Raw genomic sequence first — 20,976 nt, 5'->3', positions numbered from 1 at the left:
CTAGTTGCAATGCACTTGTGGGACCCACGGGCTTGCACAATAGGGTTTTTAAACTTCTAAATGTAATGCCAGAAACTAGCAGGAACACTAGTTTCTGGACCAAAACAGGTCAGCAGAGCTCCCTTCTGTGAGCTCAGTTGACCTGCCCCGTTCTAGAAATGAGCATTTCTGCTCATTTCGGGTGCATCAACACTATCAGTGCAAGTGGAAAATATCCCAGAAAGCACAGAATAGTGCCATTTAAAGTTTTAGAGAGGGATTAGTTAAGAGACGACCAAATGTAAAATCCCTTCAGTAAGTATGGAAGTTATTTAAAAACCACTATACTACACAGTCATATTAGATAAATACTACATGTTAGAAAGGGAACAAATTACTGAAGATAAAAACAAGAGAGAAAGAGTAAAGCTTTGCATCAGTATCCAGTGCAGATGATGTTGGAAAAACACCCACAGCTGACACATCTTCTCATGGAATGTACCTACAGATAAAATTACATTTTAACAGACAAACTGGACAGGTTTATGACAAAGCTGTGCCTCTTCACATACACAGATAAAGCATAAGTCAGTTTCACCATTTTCCGAGGTCCTTTTCAGGATCCTCTACTATTGGCCTCTATCTTGACTCTCAGGTGAATTCATTCAACTACCAGTGTAATTATCATACATCAACATAAACCATAAGAACAATTCATATTTTCCTTCTTTTTTTTAAAAAAAGAAAACTGCTGTAATACCCTATGCCTTTTCAAGTAAATATAATAAAGGATGGCACAATGCAAAAACAAGGTCTGCTTGAAAACTACTTCCCAGAATAGAGGCAAGTGACAGATGGAAGCAACACAATGCCCGGATCTATAATATTTTATTACCCTACTATTAAAGAAGTAGGGTTTTTTATGTGAACTTAGGCCATAATGAATCAGATAGTCTAAGGAGTAACAGCAGGTGGGCAAACATTCATTTATTGTACCTATTCTATTTTCCAAGAAAACAGATTAGGTTTTTCTTGATCGCTTATCAGTGAAAAGCATGCCAAAAGCCAATTGTTTGCCACAAGCAAACTACACAATAGGGTTTTTGAGAAAGGGCAGCTCACAATCTTCATGCAAGACAACCAACCCATGTCATAAAATAAATTTCTTATGCTCTTAAGAGTTCTTAAATGTTAGTTGCTGCTTGTTTTAATATATTTCCTCCTTCTGAGATAGAAAAGTACCCCGTCAATGTACTTGTTTCCTCGTATGAAAAAACTAATTATAATACAACCTCAGTTATAAAAATTTAGAGATATACCAGCTACAACCCTATCTGAACAAAGACAGTTTAGCTACTGTTATCCACACTCTGGTAACCTCTCATTTGGATTACTGCAATGTATTATATGGGGGGGCTGCCTTTGAAAATGATCTGGAATCTTCAGTTTGTCCAAAATAGGGCAGTGAGATTGTTAACAGGGACTGGTCAATATATGATCATATTAAGCCAGTGGTTGGTGATCTGCATTGGCTTCTAGTTCGTTTCTGGGCCCAATTCAAAGTGCTGGTGTTAACTTTTAAAGCCCTAAATGGCTTGGGGACAGATTACCTGATCCATCGTTTTCTCCCATATATACCTGCCCAGACCCTAAGATAATTTTCAGAGGCCCTTCTGTGAAGTAGATAACCAAATGAAGTGAGGCAGGTGGCTACTAAAGTAGTGGCACACCTGATGTGGAATGGCTTCCCCAGAGTCTGGCCTGATGCCCTACATTGTCTTATCAGCACTATGTGAAGACCACTTTATTCTCCCAGGCTTTTATTTTATTTTATTTCATTTCTTATTTATTTATTTATTTCATTTCTATACCGCCCAATAGCCGAAGCTCTCTGGGCGGTTCACAAAAATTAAAACCACACAGCACACAATAAAACAATTTAAAATATATAGAACATTAAAACCATAATATAACAATACAACCACAATAAAACCTAGCAGCAGTGCAGGAGTTTAAAATACAGATTTAAAACAGAAAAGCTAAAAGTTTAGAAAGCTAAAATGATAAAATGCCTGGGAAAATAAAAAGGTCTTCACCTGGCGCCGAAAGGAATACAATGTAGGTGCCAGGCAAACCTCACCAGGGAGCTCATTCCAGAGCCAGGGTGACACAGCAGAAAAAGCCCTCCTCCTAGTAGCCACCCACCTCACTTCCTTTGGCAGGGGCTCATGGAGAAGGGCTGCTGACGATGATCTTAAGGTCTGGGCAGGCACATATGGGAGGAGGCAATCCTTCAGATAACCTGGCCCCAAGCCGTTAAGGGCTTTAAATGTTAATACCAGCGCTTTGAATCGGGCCCGGAAATGGACTGGCAGCCAGTGCAGCTGGAAAAGTACTGGCATAATATGAGCTCGCAAGCCAGTCCCTGTTAACAATCTTGCTGCCCTATTTTGGACCAGCTGAAGTTTCCGGACTGTTTTCAGAGGCAGGTTGAATATCACCTAGCCGGGCAGACGAACCACCCACTAACAGTACCTCCGTCTTGTCTGGATTGAGTTTCAGTTTACTGGCCCTCATCCAGTCCATTACCGTGCCCAGGCACTGATTCAGAACAGCCACTGCCTCACCTGGTTTTGATAAGAAAGAGAGGTAGAGCTGGGTGTCATCTGCATATTGATGGCACCTCAGCCCACACCTCAGGATAACCTCCCCCAGCAGTTTCATGTAGACATTAAACAGCATAGGGGATAAAATAGAGCCCTGTGGAACCCCATGGCACAATTGCCATGGCACAGAGCAATAATCCCCCAGCACCACCTTCTGGAATCAGCCATCCAAGTAGGGGCGGAACCACTGCAGTGCAGGGCCTCCAACTCCTAACCCAGACAACCTATCCAGAAGGATACCATGGTCGATGGTATCGAAAGCCGCTGAGAGGTCCAGAAGAATCAACAGGGTCGCACTCCCCCTGTCCCTCTCCCGGCAGAGGTCATCCCACAGGGCGACCAAGGCAGTTTCCGTTCCAAAACCAGGCCTGAAGCCCGATTGAAATGGATCTAGATAATTCATTCAAAGTGCCTGGAACTGTCCTACAAGCACCCGCTCAAGCACCTTGCCCAGGAAGGGGATGTTGGCCACTGGCCTATAATTATTAACATCCTCTGGGTCCAGGTTAGGCTTTTTCAGGAGTGGTCTAATTACTGCCTCTTTTAAAGCGGCAGGCACCACTCCCTCTCTCAAGGAGGAATTTACAACGTCCTGGACCCAGCCAGACATCCCCTCCTTGTTTGATTTAATAAGCCATGAAAGGCAAGGGTCAAGCACACAAGTGGTCAATCGGACTTGGCCAAGCACCTTGTCCGCATCCTCAGGCCTCAGTAACTGAAACTCATCCAATAAAACTGGACCAGACGGTGCTCTGAACGCCTCTACCAATGGAACTGCATTAATCGTGGTGTCCAATTCATGACGAATCTGAGCGACTTTATCTTCAAAGTGCAAACTCGTCACAGCATGCTACCGAGGGTTCCACCGTCTCTCTCCCTGGCCCAGAATGTAACAGGCCGTGAACCACTCGGAAAATCTCCACTGGACGACACTGAGAAGATGCAATGCTGGTGGAAAAGAACTGTCTCTTTTCCACCCTCACCGCCACAGAGTAGGCTTGATAGTGGGATCTTACCTGTGTTCGGTCAGACTCAGCACGAGATTTCCTCCACCTGAGTTCTAGCCGTCTCCCCTCTTGCTTCATTGCCCTCAGCTCAGGTGTATACCAAGGAGCTGGCCGGGCTCTGCTCAGAGGGAGAGGGCGCTTGGGTGTGATCGTGTCAACCGCCCAAGTCATCTCTGCATTCCACAGAGTGACCTGTGCTTTGACAGGAGCACCAGCCATACCAGCAGGAAAACCCCCCAGAGCCCTCTGGAATCATCAGAACCCATTACTTTTTAGTCCCTCAGGGTTTTTTTGTAATGTGTTGTTGTGGTTTTAGAACTTTATACTGCTGCTGACTTTTACTCTGGTTTATACTTTGGTTTTATTCTGTTTAAACTTTTAAAAGGTTTTAATATTATACTACTGATTCTCCCTCTACCTTAGTCTGTGATGCAGGCCCTTTCAGTTTTCTGCCCCAAATTTAAGAATGTAGACTCCAGAGGAAAACATAAAAGATGGAAAAAACGAAAAAGACAGAAGAGGAAGGACAGTCTCCAAATCCTGTAACTACTTCCTATTTGAGCCAGCTGAATTAATATCTCCCTGAATTCCACATTGCAACCAGAAATATTAACATGCTTCAGCTTCAGAACATAAGCATTTCCTTTACTAAGCCAGGCTGGAGGGAAGCTATCAAACCAATCTCATCAGTAGCCGGAGATCAGCAAAAATGGGGAGGGAAGGAAAAACCCCAATTATCAAGTAAAATAATATTCAAGAGGCCCAACAGAAATTGCAGTAGCAAATGAGGTATTAAATTCAAGTATATATTTTTAAATGTTTGGTCAGTAGAATGTTTCTATTTTAGTAGTAATATGTAAACCTTGTATATTTAATATACAATAAGGGGGTATATTTCTATGAATTCTATTTTGCAGTTTCTCAACCTGTACAGCACTAAGTACTTCTGTTCTACAAAGTGTTCTGTTTTATTTAACCACTGTGATTCTACAATATGGGGCGGGGGGGGGGGAGAGATGAGATTAGTTGGTGTTCAATTGCACATTAGGATTCTTCATTCATTCTTTGTCTATACATCCAGTTTCACAGCCTTCTTGTTATCTAAAGAAGGTTAAATCATTTCAGAAGAACATGAACTGAGTGAAGGCTATGTAAGGGAACTCACCAAAGGTTCAGCCATTACAACTTCAATTTTCTTTTCAGCTTGAATAGCAAACTCAGCAAAGAGGCTCTTGATGACATATTCACCAGGTTTGACATCTGGATCAATGGTAATATTAGACATGATGACGTTTCTCTTTTCCCAGGTAGAATTGTTACTGGGAGAAATTCTGCGTTTAGTAACACTTCTGGCTGGTGCAGATGCTTGAGGGAAAAGAAATATGGACCATTAATAATAAAGTAAATAAAAACATCAGCATTTCTCAGAAGGAGCAACACATTTTTACAGATTAATAAATCCCTCTAACAGAAGAAAAAAAATAGTGATCACTTTCTTATGTTTTAGTTAGCAACATACATGTATAAATTCAAGGACATGAATCATTGACAAGATTAGGTACTGAGGAAGTGAAAGGAGGATTTCATACTGACATATTTCCATTTGTCAGTTTCTTTTGTAAATCCCTCCACCACCCAGATCTACTCTAGACTGGAAACAATGAAGCCAGTATATAAATTTTTAATATACGAGTAAACACATTTATGCTATGCACTCTAGGAACATCAAATAGAACTGGCTACAAATTCAAACAAGATGTAAAGACAGTAATGTAATTTACATTAACATTTACAGCTTATTCAAAATGCTGTATACATTCATCCTTTCATCCTTCCCCATTTTTCATTGGGAAACAGTCCCAGAGGCTTTTATTGTACCTTCTGCTTGCTGGAAGCGGGCATGAACTAGAGAAGAGAGGCATGCATTTTGTATACCTTGACAAAGGAGGAACACAACGCAGAAACAAGGCACTCAAAGGGTAGTTCAGAAGTGCCCAAAAGAAAGTCACACTTTAAATTCTTGAAAACAGTGAGGTAGGTAGTGAAGCCTACATGGCATGAAACCAAAGATATCAGGGCCAAAGGCAGGGCAATTTGTGATATCTGTGTTTAGTACAATCCTCCTTATGTTACTTATTCTGCTATCAGTTCATAAAATAAAACAAAAAAGCAAGTAAGAATGATTAAGGGTATGTTTGAGACAGAGAAAGAGGTATAGTCAGGTATTTCCAAACTAAAGGAAGAGGTGACTGAGGAGAATCAAATAGTACATACCACACAGAAGCTAAGATACACTACTGATGCAAGACACACACACACACACACACACACACACACACCTGCATGCAAAAAAAGGTGCTGATAACACTGTTGAGTATAGCCCAACGTGTTCATTAAGGATTTTTCCTCATTACAAATTTCAAAGTATGGAAAAATTATACTGTATGACCTTCACTGTAAGAGCATCACAGAAACTAACACCACTGTGCTTTTCTGTAAGAATCCAAGTCTGTCTGTCAATACAGCAAAGAAAAACAATTCAGCAGAAATTTTAATTTCTAGCCATTATTAAAGAGAATGACTGTTATGAGTACGGGTTGAGTATGAGTTGCTGTTGAATCATGGGTTAACTACAAACAATCCAGAGTTCCCAACCCGACAACAAACCACGGGTTCTCTTCCTGGGTTGGTTGTGGTTAACAATCCATAACTAAGCCATAGTGCAGGGTTCAGATGTAATGACAATCCATGATTCAACGACAACCCACAATTCAATGACAACCCATTCTCAACCCATACTCTGAGTTGTCATTAGGTTACGTCTCACAGTTGCAACAAAAATATTTAAATACTTGGCTCAGATTCAAAGAGCTACCCAATGGGGATTTCACTCTCTCTCTCTCTCTCTCACTCTCTCTCTCTCACACAACACTTTGAACAGCAGACCACTGAGCCAGTATCACAATCTACTTCTAAAATTTCCTCTGTTTCCAAAGCTGTTGGCAATGTGGTACAAGTTGGGGTTTGGTGGGCTACTATTTATCTGGGCATTTATATCCCACCTTTCTATAATAAAATCACACTCAAGGTAGCTTACAAACCATAACAAAAATTAAAATAAAAACCAATCTAAAAATAAGACAGCAGTAAAACAGCATCATAAATCATAAAAATAATTAACTGCAATCTAAAAAACATCAAATTTAATCCTTTTTTACTCTGCTCCTCAGTGTAAAAAACATACCAAAGTTTCAACTTTAAAAAAAAATGCCCACCAGAATAAAATAGTTGTAACAGCCTGTTTAAAAGCTGGCAAAGAGACAAACCTCTCCTGGGAGGCTAATCCATAGTTTAGGCACGATAACTGAAAATGCCCTCTCTTGGAGAAACACAAATCCAAAGCTCCCTGGGGTCATGGAAGTAGTATGGTTCTTTGGATCTTGGCCATTTCTTATTTTCAGTAGTACCTCATAAGAGTAGAAGACTGTTAAGTGAAATAATAGAAATCTGAGTGTCAACTCACTGCAAAGTAAGCAGCCTTCTCTAAAGAAGCATTGTTTGCCCTTCAAAAATGGCAATTTTCAGATGCTGGAAAAACAGTTTTTAAAAGCTGTTTGCACTTGCAGCCTTCAAACCGCTATCCAAGGGGTCAAAGTTAGCATTACTCAGTCTACATTTTATGAGTACTAAGAAGCTCTGGAGGGCACCAGATTTTGCCAACCCAGGTAAGAGTGGTGATGCTAATACATTGTTTTTGCTGACTCCAAAGCTACTGCTGGCAAACAGATGCCTGAAATACAGATAAGCTCTCAATGTAAATTGTGCCTGAAGTAGTTTTGCTGTCAAATACTGGCTTGAGGGCAGTTCTACCGATATTGTCATAGATTTGTACTGGACTGCTTTTTTGTTGTTGTTGTTAAATAGCCACCAACAAAGCCATTTCCCATGGTAGTTTTAACACAGGCACAGTCCTGCAAATCATTCCTGTCTCTAAAAACCTCCAGTTCAAATTAATACAAAAGACATACAATGCGAGAATCTCTTGTGACTCTGCAAGTTGCATACCTATCTAAACTACTTAACTATTCAATCACAATGTTTTCAGATGTGCAAGTGCCCCCTAACTGCAATACAAGAGATATATCTCACTCATATAACACCTTCATAAAACACACTCAAAGATTCAAGGTCAGGCAGGCACAATATAATGGGTTAACTCTTCCTCAAGCTACTAGATCCGTCAAAGGCAACAGACCCTGCCCATATTCTGTGCTTTAGCGAAGCAAGGTTGCCCAACATGAAGGGCCCGCTGCAGTCCCAGGAGGCATCTGCAATACAGATGAGTTGAACAATATGTGAAGAGAAAGAAGCTTGGAGCATTGTAATACAGGTGGAGAAATGGGCCCTATGGTGACAACATCAGAAGTGGTGCCAAGTTCTATATGAAGCAGCCCAAAGTCATTACACAGAGAAGCGAAGCTGGAGGAACAGGCCAGTTCCAAGAGTCAAGAACAGCCACAGTGCACTCAGCAGTATCTGGCCCTCTTCCCACCACTGCAAGTTGGGACATTAAGGTGAGCTTACTCAAAGATATAGGAGTCCTAAGAACAGATGCAATTCAGTGAATGAAGAGTTGCAAATTAAGCCATGAGAGCTGGATTCAAGTACTATATCTACCATACATTTATTACATGGGCAAGCCACACTTGCCCAGTCTGTTTCCCACTTTAAGGTGGAAAACAGTGGTGACTCACTAGTACTTATAAAAATGGATTAGCAGCAGCTGCAGCTTACTATTAAGACCACCTCTCCATCCCAGCCTGGGTGATAACCAGTAATCACCATTAATGGGGTCCTTGGTCATGCAAATATACTCGACAAGAGTTAGTAACAGAAACCATATAATATGAAACTCTGGGCTTTCCTCCAATATTCAAAAGGAACCAATGAACAGAGTTTGGTTTATTTGATATCTTACAGAAAAGAGCTAGAAACCCTGAAGGATATCATCATCAGATACTAAAGTTGTGTCCCCTCTGAAAATAGGCAGCTTTCCAAGAAAATACTTTTTGGCATCTTCTCCTAGTTATGCAAATAGGCTGTTCTTTTGCTTGTGCCTTTTTTTTTTTGTTTGTTTTAATAATGACTTCCTAACGATTTTATCTGTCCTGAACTTACAAAGATAGAATACTTCTCCTTCTCCTCTGAAGTAGTTCACAAATGAAAGGTACTCTAGGAGGACTAATTTATTCTTACTTTGAAATTTTAGTATGTATTTTGGAAATTATTCCCAAAATACAGCTGAACAACGAGCAGTGGCAAAACCAAAAAAACAACACTTTGTTCTCAGAAGTTTAAAATGAGATTGCTTCAGAATGACAGCAGTTATTCATAAAGATTTAAAAGTTAGTATGATAATAATATGAAGCAGCAGCTGGTGTGTGTGTGTGCGCGCACATGCACACGATTGATTATATAATCAGTTATACCAATATTGGAAGACGGTGGGAAACAGTAGGTCCAACACGGTAGCCACACCTCTGCTCTATAAAGATTGCTAGCATAGCCTTGTTGTTGTTGTTCAGTCGTTCAGTCGTGTCCGACTCTTCGTGACCCCATGGACCATAGCACGCCAGGCCTTCCTGTCCTGCGCTCTCTCCCGGAGCGTGCTCAAGTTCATATTCATTGCATCCGTGATGCTATCTAGCCATCTCATCCTCTGCCGTCCCCTTCTCCTTTTGCCTTCAGTCTTTCCCAGCATCAGGGTCTTTTCCAGGGAGTTTTCTCTTCGCATTAGGTGGCCAAAATATTGGAGCTTCAGCTTCATTATCTGTCCTTCCAATGAGCACTCAGGGTTGATTTCCTTTAGGATGGACTGATTGGACCTCCTTGCAGTCCAGGGGACTCGTAAGAGTCTTCTCCAGCACCACAGTTCGAAAGCATCAATTCTTCGGCGCTCAGCCTTCCTTATAGTCCAGCTCTCACAGCCATACATTACTACTGGGAAAACCATAGCTTTGATTAGACGGACCTTTGTCGGCAAGGTGATGTCTCTGCTTCTTACTATGCTGTCTAGGTTGGCCATAGCTTTCCTCCCAAGGAGCAAGCGTCTTTTAATTTCATGGCTACAGTCACCGTCTGCGGTGATCTTGGAGCCCAAGAAAGTAAAATCTGTCACTGCTTCCATTTCTTCCCCTTCTATATGCCAGGAAGTGATGGGGCCAGATGCCATGATCTTCGTTTTGTTAATGTTGAGTTTCAAACCAGCTTTTGCACTCTCCTCTTTCACCCTCAACAAGAGGCTCTTGAGATCCTCTTCGCTTTCTGCCATTAGGGTGGTATCGTCTGCATATCGGAGGTTGTTGATAATTCTCCCAGCAATCTTAATTCCGACCTCTGATTCATCCAACCCAGCATTTCTCATGAAGCATAGCCTAGTGATATATAAATTATTCCAGAACAATTAGAAGAACACACGCAAAGTGCACTTAAGTTGCCACCACCCTGGTACCTGTCCCAAGGCTGTTGGGTGCAAGCATGACAGTGTCCTCCTGCCTGCCCTTCAAAAGTGTAAAAGAATAGAAAGCAAGTGTTGCTGCAATGGCAGCCTCTGCTATTCTGCCACTGGAAACTTTGAACAAATGCCGCTGGAGGTGGGGTGGAGGGAAGAGCGTTCAGCTGAAAACTGACAGTCTACTGGCATTCCCGATTACAGGAAGGGGAGAGGGGGCACTAAAGGAACAATCTCTCCTAAGGCATGGCATTAGTTTCCTCAAAAGGTTAAAAAAAATTAAACCTGTTATTCAACTGTTATACTCTGGTTACATTTACATATACCATTTTTAACCAAGATTCTACTCCTAGGCGAACATTACCTGCTTCACTTCTGTGGTGTGATTTATTTGTGTTTTCCTCTTATCTTTTCTTGCAGTGAACATCCTTTTTTAAAGATGTTAAAAACTATTTCTTGTCTGTACCAGTTGAGACTGCAGGTAGGGCTCATATAATTGAATGTTCCTCCCTACCAAAATGTATCAGTACACAGAAAATTAGTATGTTGTTAGGGAGAAAGCTAGGCTAGAAACCTTACTCTGAACAGCGAGACCTCTATGTAGAGAGAATGTATGACACAATATTCAGTCTTGTGAGCCCCTACCTTTAGTTTGGAATGGAACAGCCCAGAGACACTGGTGCACTTTGCATGATCACGGTGGCTGAAACAAGCCACTGTGGCTTGTTGCAGCTGCTGCACGTGCCAGCCAGATTTCTCTAACTGTCCTCTCTGGAGCAGCTTGCCATGCCATCCAAACCCAGGTGGCATGGTTTCTTTGGGATAAGCATCAACCCTCAAATAATCCAACACCCCATGGGTTATTTGAGGATTGTTGCCCACCCCAAACAAGCCATGCCACGCAGGTTTGGATGACATGGCAAGCCACACTGGTGTGGGTAATTAAGGAAATCTGACCAGCACAAGTCAGGCACGCACAGTGGCTGCAATAAACCAAAGTTTCAGCTTCCATGATCGTGCAAACCAGGTCAATGACTAACTATGACCAAAGCCAGTGAAGACTAATCTATGCTTATTAAAAAAAGCACATGATCCCGTAGCTCCTTCTTGATCCCTTAACTATGTTTAAGGAACAGGCAGTTTTACCTCTTTACCAGTCCCCAAATACTTCCCCCCTCGCTATTTTGGCATCACAATTCAAGAAGAACACTGACTTATTGGAAAATATTCAGAAGTTATGCTACAAGGGTGATGTGAAGTCAAAAAGGAGTCATTAGGCGAGGCTGACAGAATGGGTATGCTTAGTTCGTAGAAAAAAATTGAGGCCATGCTGACAGCTCTGTTTTTACAAAAGTTTTTGCCATACCTGCTAGGACATGTAAAATACAGAACAGGAAATACTGTATTTAGTTACAGGAACAGCCAAAAATAGGTTTATCACTAGGAAAAATATCCTGACTGTAACAGTAGTCACACAAGGGAAATATGATCTCATTCCATGGAAATGTAAACACTACACAGGCATCTCTGAGGTATATTTTAACTATATGGTATATGTATTTCTAGAACTGAGACAAAAGGGGACAATTCTCCGGAAATGTTTTGGCAGCATCAAAAAGCACCCTTCAAACAGTTGCTGCAGGAGGATTCGAATGTATTCACCCATTTAGGAAGTATTGCCCTCACTCAAAATTTCAAAACTAATTTTGTTTGCAAATTAGAAATGTAGGCATGAAACTCTGCTTACTCTGTAATTACTGATTGTTGAGGGTCACTCATCTGACAATTCCCATAAAGTATACTACACAAACAGAAAGATGGTGCCAAAGCAGCAATAGATTGGAGAAACGGCAACAAATATTTCTGCCCTGCAAAAAAAAATATTACTTTTGACCTAAATTAAGATATGAGAGCATTTGGTGCAGCCCTAGTATTTTTTCTCTTTTGCCTCTCCTTTCCTATTATTTCTGGCTTATGTTTTTGTAGACACCAAGTTTGCTGGCAAGGTCCTATCTTTGTTTTAATAGTTTTACAACTGCTTTATTATTAGGATATCATCTTGCCTTTTGAGACTGTGCATGCTTTCCTGATTTTGGGGCATAATTGTTAATTATTTCAGGACAGTAAACATTAAATAACCCTATAAATCATGAGGAGGAGGCAGTCTTCTCTGTAACAGCACCTCTTTTCTCATACTTGATCCTAGGGTCTCTCTTCTCTGTTTAGCTATATGTAATCACAAGCCTTTTCTATGCTTGCCACAACAACTGAAGTTTATAACCTTAAAATTCCAGGTATGCAAATATATGAATATAAAACTTCCTAGCTTAAGCTATACAACATACTGTACTGTAACGTAAGCATGTGAAACAAAGTGGTTTCTCAAAGTGGTTTCACTTGGTTATTTTAAGCTCCAACCCAACATTTAGTATTATATCAAGTTTAATATGCAATACAGTTTAGCTTCAATTTATCCCATCCCGTGTATTAGTTCCCTAGAAATGTTTTACTGAACAAGTTAGTGGCCTTAGTAACCCAAACAGTGTTGTGTTGCTGATATTTCCTGAAGCATTACAGATACTTAATCAACAAACAGGGCTTTCTTAAAATGAGCAATGTTCTGTGTGTTTAAAGAACTATGCACTCGCTGACATTTTTTATGGGCTATGAGCTAGTTGAGCTTGAATATGCAAAATGTAGTTCTCAGGACAATGCCCTTTCTAGTAGAATAAAAGGGTAATAATAACTTTGGAAGCAGAACAAAATTACTTCATGGTTGGAAATAGGTGCCAATATTTTGTTTAAAATTTTAAGTGTGTGGTGGTCTGTTGGAGTGGCAACATGCTTGGCACTGAGGAACACATTATGAAATCATTGTGTGAGCCAGAGAGTGGTATACAACATTTTATTTACAGAGAATATACATTGCACGTTTGCATGGATAATGAGGGTAAATCAGGCACTGGTTAATGAAGTTATTTGCAAGCCAGACTCACTAGGCTTCTTGCATTGAAGGCAAAGAGCAATGAAAACAGGAGGTTCAAGGCTTCATTGTCTCTAATGGTTTGTTGAGAAGTGAACAACATCTATACTATTTGTGGGATCATGGGATCTCTAGCCCAACATAGAAAGTTGGGCTACTGAATTTATTTACTTATATTCATTTAAGCAACCAATTCTTACCCCGATCTTCAAATAAAATTCACCAAGGCAGCATACACTAAATCAAATTCATAAACACAAAGCATCAATATAAAGTACATTAAATGTTCAATGTAAATACAACATAACGACAGAGTTAAGGAGAGCAGTTAAAGGCAGCACAAGCCCACTCAGACCTAAGTTTTAAAAGCCTGCAAAAATAAAGAGGTCGTTATCTGGCATCGGAAAACTCGTAACATGGGCTCCAGATAAGCCTCCATCCAAGAAGCATTCAAGACATATGATACCACTACCAGGAATAGATGTACAGGCTTTGGTGGGCCACATACCAGTAACTGGGACCAGATAGATGGATAAAAGAAATGGTTTGCCAGAGCCACATTGATGTGGCTTTACTGGCTGGGGAATGCTGGGAGTTGTAGGACTTTCTTTTGTGTAAACATGCATAAGGAAAAGGTAAAGGTGTCCCCAATCAGTTGTGTCCGGCTCTAGGGTGCGGTGCTCATCCCCGTTTCTAAGCCGAAGAGCCAGCGCTGTCCGAAGACACTTCTGTGGTCATGTGGCTGGCATGACTGAACACCGAGGTGCACGGAACGCTGTTACCTTTCCCGCCGAGGCGGTACCTATTTATCTACTTGCAATTTCTTGCTTTCGAACTGCTAGGATGGCAGGAGCTGGGACTGAAGACGGGAGCTCACTCCGTCACGCAGCACTCGGGTCTCGAACTGCTGACCTGCCGACCTTCCAGTCTGCAGTTCAGCGTCTTAACCTCTAAGCCACCGCGGCCTAACATGCATAAGATTGCACCCTTAATAACATATCGTCATCATCATCATCTATATATTGCCTTATCTGCTAAAAAGCCATCAAGGCAGCATACAGTAATTTAAAACAATAAAACCTTGCAACAATAAAAACATGAACATGAAAAACATTTAAAACATTTAAAACTACACATTTTAAAAGGCTAAATTGAAAAGATGCACCTTTACATTCTTTGTAAAGGCGAAAAGAGTGGGGGCCAATTGTAGTTCTTGAGGGAGCGCATTCTATAGTTTGGGGACAACACAGAAGAAAGCCCTTTTACAAATGTCCAACAAACAGGCCTCTTCAGGTAACAGCACCCTAAGAAGAGCAGGCAGGTTCCTAGTGAGACAGGCGACCCCTTAGATAAAAGAAAAGAAGGTCCTCTCTCTGGTTGCCACATGCTGAGTCAACAGGGGCACATACAGAAGAGCCCAAGGGCAGGCTGATGTGGAGGTAGGCCATCAGTCAGCACTTAGGTTTATTAGGTAGTTGCTGGGAGTAAGTCCCATGGAACTCAATGGAATATTCTTCTGAGTATTGTACTCTTAAGTGGTTGTCCTTAATATATTTTGGAAGATCTCAATTTGCAGTCATTATGAGTCTGGCACTGAAGTGTGTTGCCAACCACAAAAGTTAATAAACTTTAGGGAATAACTTGTTCAAATACTAACAGAAATCCATAAACATTCTTGATGGATATTCAGTATTATTTGCTTTACAGAGTTCAAGTACACCATTCTGGTGATCTTGTATCCTCAGTTATTACTTCAAATTATTTTTGAAAACTATGTTCACTAAATGTCATCACTACATTGTCTAGGAATATCTATTAATCAAATACGTATCTTTATATCACACAAAAACTGAGGAAGAAAGAACTTTGTTATTTGTTAAACTGTCTTAGGTTATGTACGATTTTGCTCTAGAAAGTTTTATATTGCCCCTTTAATTACATTTCACTGAGAGCACATGATGTAGCCACCTGGCTGCAGTTAGGCAACTTTGGGTCAAATCAGTGCCTGGAAAAGGGACCACCTGGAAATCCTGTGTACATGACCTTGAGTTCCATGATGGACAAAAGGGATACAAATAAAATTAAAATAAAACAAATATATTGGCCCGCTATAAAAAGGTACTGATTTCATGTATTGTAAGTAAATATGAAAATAAATGTGTTAGAGCCACTTCATATATCATAACAAAAACATGTTAGCTGATTAAAACTGCTTCCATACAGTATGGGCTCCACATGGCACATGGGCTCTATGTGGTTAACACTAATATGTGCAACATATCCATGCCAACACTCCAACTTTGTGAATGTTACTGGTATAGGGATTTTACACATAATAGCGCCAATCCACATGGTATAACTCTTAGCCATTTGAGGTTACAGATTAATAATAAAGGAACATTCTCCAAGTAGTGGGGGAGAAGTCATCAGTGGGCTCTCTCTCTCTCTCTCTCTTCTTCTGTCATGCACGTATTCAATTTCCCCTCCACATCCAATGCCTGTGCAGTACACCACTGCAAATAGCCAATCACATTGCTCTTTGCATCTTAGGCTCCTCCACCTCCAGAGCTAATTGGCTGATTGCCTCTGTGTTGTTGAACCTCCCCGCACTCCCACCAGCTGCCTTATTGCTGACAAATGCAGGCCTCCTGACTCCCTACCCCTGAAACTCCCTCTGGTAACCTATATCACAGCAGTTGGTTCACAGCTAAAGAAGGCAAAGTTAGAGAGCCCCTACAGCAGAGCTTTCCAAACTGTGTGTTGCGACACATTAGTGTGTCGGCGGCAGTGTATAGGCGTGTTGCACGAAATGCAGAAAATTTTGAGGAAGGGCACCACGGAGGTCCCTTACTCGTGTTTGCTTCCCTTGGCCCCTCCCCCAGAACTTCCTAAAGCAGCTAATGTTAAAGCAGCTAAGCCTTAGCTGCTTTAACATTAGCTGCTTTAGGACCGTGTGGCATCTTGATGTAGGACGCACGTGACTGGCGGTGTTGGAGCGGTACGGCGAGGAGTGTGGTAACGCTGGCTGCACGAGGAGTGTGGAGAATTCGAAGTCTCATTGGAGACTCCTTTAACGGAGCAATTAGTTGAGCAATTAGCAATCAGCTCAGGCGAGAGGCTTCCCGTGTCCTTGGTGAAGCTGCAGGGCAGCGGGGGAGAACAATGGCCCACCGGATGCCCCTGGAGCAGGGAGGGCCGCACCAGGCAGGCAAGGAACTTCGAGCCTGTGCTCCCCGGAAAGGTAGAGGCGCAAGACAAAGAGAGGGGAGGAGAGGCGCCACCCTGGGAGCAGAGCTCGGCTGATGCCAGTGCGGAGAAGTGGCAGCAGCCACCAGCCCTGCAAGGTTTCGGGCGCGCCCTTCATGGACTTCTGCACGGGCCATCCACCATCTTGGCCAGTCAGAACGGAGCTCAGTGGAGGCCAGAAGCCTCAGAATCAGCGTGCTCCCAATCACCCGGGAGAGCGCAGCTGCAGCCTGTCACCCATTCAACCCACCTGCTGCTGGTTGAAGGGAGGCCACCCTCTCAAACCCAATGTGGCAAACAGCAAGCCACCCACCATGTGGCACTTATAATTTGATTTCTGACATTTATTTTTATTTTTACTCTGCTTTAATCGTGGATTGACCACCCACAGGCAGTGTACCACCGGAGAGTGCTGGAACTGGACTCTGGACATAGGCACTGCAAATATTTGCAGCAATATAGCCTTGTAGTGAGACATATATATTTACACCATTTTTGTTGGACTTTTGCTTCTCTACTTCATGTGTTTTTGCAGCTGAGCTCCTACCTGGAACTCTGTGTCCTAATATGTACTGTAAATACTTTAATTTTATTTTTCACATTTTCTCCTGGTCCTGATTCCTATCTTTATCTCACTTTATCACTGTGGGAGTGGAGCGCAGGTGCTGTTATTTTCATAAGAAAAAACGGAAAAAGATAAGTGCTAAAAACAGTCCTATTATTTTCATATTTAGTTAGTGCTAAAACTTAGAAATAAATTTGCATAGATTTATTCATTAAATTGCAGTTGAATTACCCGTAAAATGGATATGTTTCTAATTAAGAAAAGGGAAGCTGGTGAAGATGACGTTCGCAATGAACAAAATGTAGCCGCTATAGAGGAAACTACGCAAGGATCAACTGTTGAACCGTCTGTACATAAGAAGTGTAAAGGAAAAATTTCCAAGCCTCATTTATACAATAAAGATTATATGAAACTGGGGTTCACATTTTCTGGTAATGAAAACAATCCTTGTCCCCAGTGTTTAGTTTGTGGGGATATACTTGCAAATGAAAGTATGGTACCAAACAAATTAAAGCGTCATTTTACCTCAAAACACTGTCATTTGTCAGAAAAACCAGTAGAATACTTTATTGAGCTTTCAAAATCTAGAAAGAAGCAGTCTGCATCATTCACAAAGAGAATGAAGACATCAGAGAAAGCTCAAAAGGTAAGTTACTTGGTTGCTCAAATAATTGCCAAAAATAAGGACCCACACGCTAAAACCACCATAAAGGAATCTTGCTGTGCTATTGTTCGAACAATGTTTGGGCCCGAATTTGAGATAGAAGTTAATAAAATCCCTTTGGCAGATAACACGATTGGAAGACGTATTCAAGACATGTCTGATGACATTAAGCAGCAAATGAAGGATATTTTTTAAAACAATAATATGATCTTTACATTGCAATTAGATGAAGCAACAGATGTCAGTGGGTTAGCACAATTATTAGTTTTTATACGTTTCATTCATACTGACAGAATTATTGAGCAATTCTTGTGTTGTCTAGAACTTCCAATGAGAACTAGAGGTGAAGATATATTTAAAACTTTTGATTGCTTCATGAAGGAAAATAATTTGCAATGGTTAAATTGTGTAGGAATATGCACAGATGGCGCACCCTCAATGGCTGGTTCAACAAAAGGTTTTATAGCTATAGCAAAGAAAGAGAATGAAAATATTATAACTACTCATTGTTTTTTACATCGCGAAGCACTAGTCACACAAACCATTGGAAATGAATTAAGAAAAGTTTTGGACAAAGTGGTTCAAATGGTCAATTACATTAAAAGTAGACCTCTTCAATCAAGATTATTTGCTCATATTTGTGAAGAAATGGGGGCAAGTTTTAAAAAGCTTCTACTACACACAGAAGTTTGTCGGCTCTCAAGAGGTCGAGCGCTGTGTCGAGTATACGAATTGAGGGAAATGATGCTTGAACTTTTTGAGGAAAATCAGCAAAATGAATTCTGCGATCTAATTCAAAGCAAACTTTGGTGCACAAAATTGGCATATCTTGCTGACATATTTGAACATTTGAATAAAATAAACACCAGTATGCAAGGAAAAGGAGAAAATATATTAACAGCGGTAGATAAAATTTGTGCTATGAGAGACAAAATAGCAATTTGGAAAAGGAAAGTGAAAGAAGGAAATTTTGAAATGTTTTCCAAAACTGCTGAGTGCCAGCTAAAATGTGATATCAGATCGCTAATTATTGACCACTTAACATTGCTCGGAGAGAAAGTTCATCATTACTTCCCAAATGTTGAAATCCAAGACTATGATTGGATCAGAAATCCATTTATTTCAACTACAACGAGGAACTTTTCACTTATTGAAGAAGAATTCGCTGACATAAAAAATGATCGAAATCAGTTAACGATGCATGAACAGGGTGACTTAAGACAGCTTTTGGATTCACATTTCAAAAATGCATCCAAACATAGCTAAAAAAGCGTTAAAATTTTTTCTGCAGTTTTCTACTACATACATTTGGGAAGTATCCTTTTCAACGATGGCAAACTTAAAGACACTGAAACGTGGAAGCTTAAAAATGCTTGATGACAAAATGCGAGTGTCTTTATCTAATATTCCACCAAATATTGAAAAGCTGTGTTCATCCCATCAACCTCATACATCCCATTAAAATGGTAAGTAGTTATTGGTGTTATTCACCTTTTTTAAATTCTTGCACATATTTACATACTGTTACTCATAAATGACAACAATGTATGTTATTATCTTACAAATCACTTATTTTTAAAAATATAAATGAAAGGTTTTCATGAGATATGTTGTATCCCCATACATTTCGTTATTACAATTTATGTATGTGTCCGTATCTCGTATAATGGGTAAGTTTAACCTCCGGTTTGCTAGTAAAACTGAATTACTGTGTCGCGAAACGATGCATGTCTAAAAAGTGTGTCACCAACATGAAAAGTTTGGAAAGCTCTGCCCTACAGAGAGTACGCAGCTACTGTAAAAAGAGAGAGGTGGTATGAGTGAGTGAACAAGGGGGGGGCAGAGACAGGTGGAGAACTGCACTTGAGGTGACTGGGAGACTCCAGTGGCCCTTGGGCCTTGCAGTGAAGAACACTCACTTAGGGGTTTGACAAAAACATTTATTACCTGAAACCTCTCTATGGGTTAAAGACAGAATGGTATATCAAATTACACAGGATGGTGGTAGTAGGTAAGCTGGGTCCTCCAGCTGTTTTAGACTACAGCTTCCAACTTCCTACCATTGGCCATGCTGTCTGGGGGTAGTAGAAGTTGTAGTCCAAAACATCTGGAGGGTACCAGTTTGCCTATCCTTGAATTAAACTATTGGTTCCCATAAGGCCAAATATTATTGAGGGCCTCTTTAGAAAGAGACTGAGAATCACAGTATTAATTTAAAGAATGACAGAGCTGCCAAAAGCTCACATAATAGGCCAAGGGAAGTGTATCCAGTCCATTCAGTATAAAAACTGAAATAATGAAGTGCTTCCTCATCCAAAACTGGGCACTGTCATAAAAAAAAATTAAAAGTTCAGCCAGGGCCACTGAAGTCTGTATCTTCCATGTAAACATACTCCATGAAAAACATTCACAAAGAGAACTAACATGTGCTCCTTCACAGTGTTCTGGGTTACAGAAATGCAAGTAGTGTTTTGTGGTTGCACCAACAGTACTTGAAAAAGAGATTATAAAAAACACACCCACATAACAAAACACACAGGTTAGTTACTTAGGGGCACTTCTATGATGCATGCAGAAAGCTAGAAACATAAAGGGAATACAGACTATGGAAGGGAGAGACACTCCAGTGGTGGTGACCTGCAAGGTGTGTGTAATGTTTTCTTGCCTGAGACCAACATGGCCTACATGTGCAACAAGTGCAAGTTGATTACACTATTGGAAGAAAAAGTAAGAGGACTGGAGCAGTGAGTGTCAACCCTCCAGGGAATAAGAGAAGACAAAGAGTTCTTAGACAGAATGGTGGAACTACAGCAGCAAAGCAAAGTACAGGAGGTAGAAGTGCAACAGCAAGCTGAGACATCAACCTGGCTCACTCATGGAATTTTACAGGGGGTCTAGATGACATCAACATCCACTTGTAACCCTCCTGTGTTTTCCCACACCCTCTTCAATCTTTTTTTCCTTACTGCGGAAAATCCGTTAAGGAAGAAAAGATAACTGTATAATGCCTTCTGATAGTTAGTGCCAGGACCCCTTCATCTGGAAGCACCGCTAGTCAACAATTAAAGGATGGAGGAAAAAAGAAAATACAAGTCTTATTCTTCACACAATCTCTACTCAACATAATTGCCAACAGCTTTGCCCTTGGAGGTAAATTTTCTTCAGCTTCGATAGGCAGCATCTGTCTTTCAGATTCTAAAATCATCTCATAATCTGCTCCACTGACTGCGGATGTGCTTCAAAGGAGTCAACGGGAGCTTGCAGAGCTGAACTAAGTGAAAAAATAGCCAACACCACCAACTGGCATAACGTAGAGAAAAGGAGATTTGTTGCTAAGAGCAGCTACCCACAAATT

General features: G+C 40.9%; 1 protein-coding gene across 14 annotated transcripts in view; it reads right to left on the bottom strand.

Moving 5' to 3' along the window:
• Positions 1-20,976, bottom strand: part of FRYL (FRY like transcription coactivator) — a 261,277-nt gene that overhangs the window by 172,584 nt on the left and 67,717 nt on the right. For 13 of the 14 annotated variants that reach the window (XM_084856817.1, XM_084856818.1, XM_084856816.1 and 10 more), the window contains one exon: positions 4,818-5,017. In XM_084856817.1, the coding sequence (XP_084712943.1) occupies positions 4,818-4,937 (120 nt within the window). In that variant the 5' untranslated portion in view covers positions 4,938-5,017. Of the gene's footprint in view, positions 1-4,817; positions 5,018-9,141; positions 9,219-20,976 lie in introns of those variants that run through there. The other variant, XM_084856819.1, reaches the window with a different exon arrangement.

The sequence above is a fragment of the Heloderma suspectum genome, chromosome 5 (genome assembly GCF_057233095.1).
Source record: "Heloderma suspectum isolate Gila_16-S chromosome 5, 16-S_ref, whole genome shotgun sequence".
In the NCBI taxonomy this organism is placed as follows: domain Eukaryota; kingdom Metazoa; phylum Chordata; class Lepidosauria; order Squamata; family Helodermatidae; genus Heloderma; species Heloderma suspectum.
The sequence above is the reverse complement of the archived record's forward strand: the minus strand, read 5'-3'. Positions and strand labels throughout refer to the sequence as shown.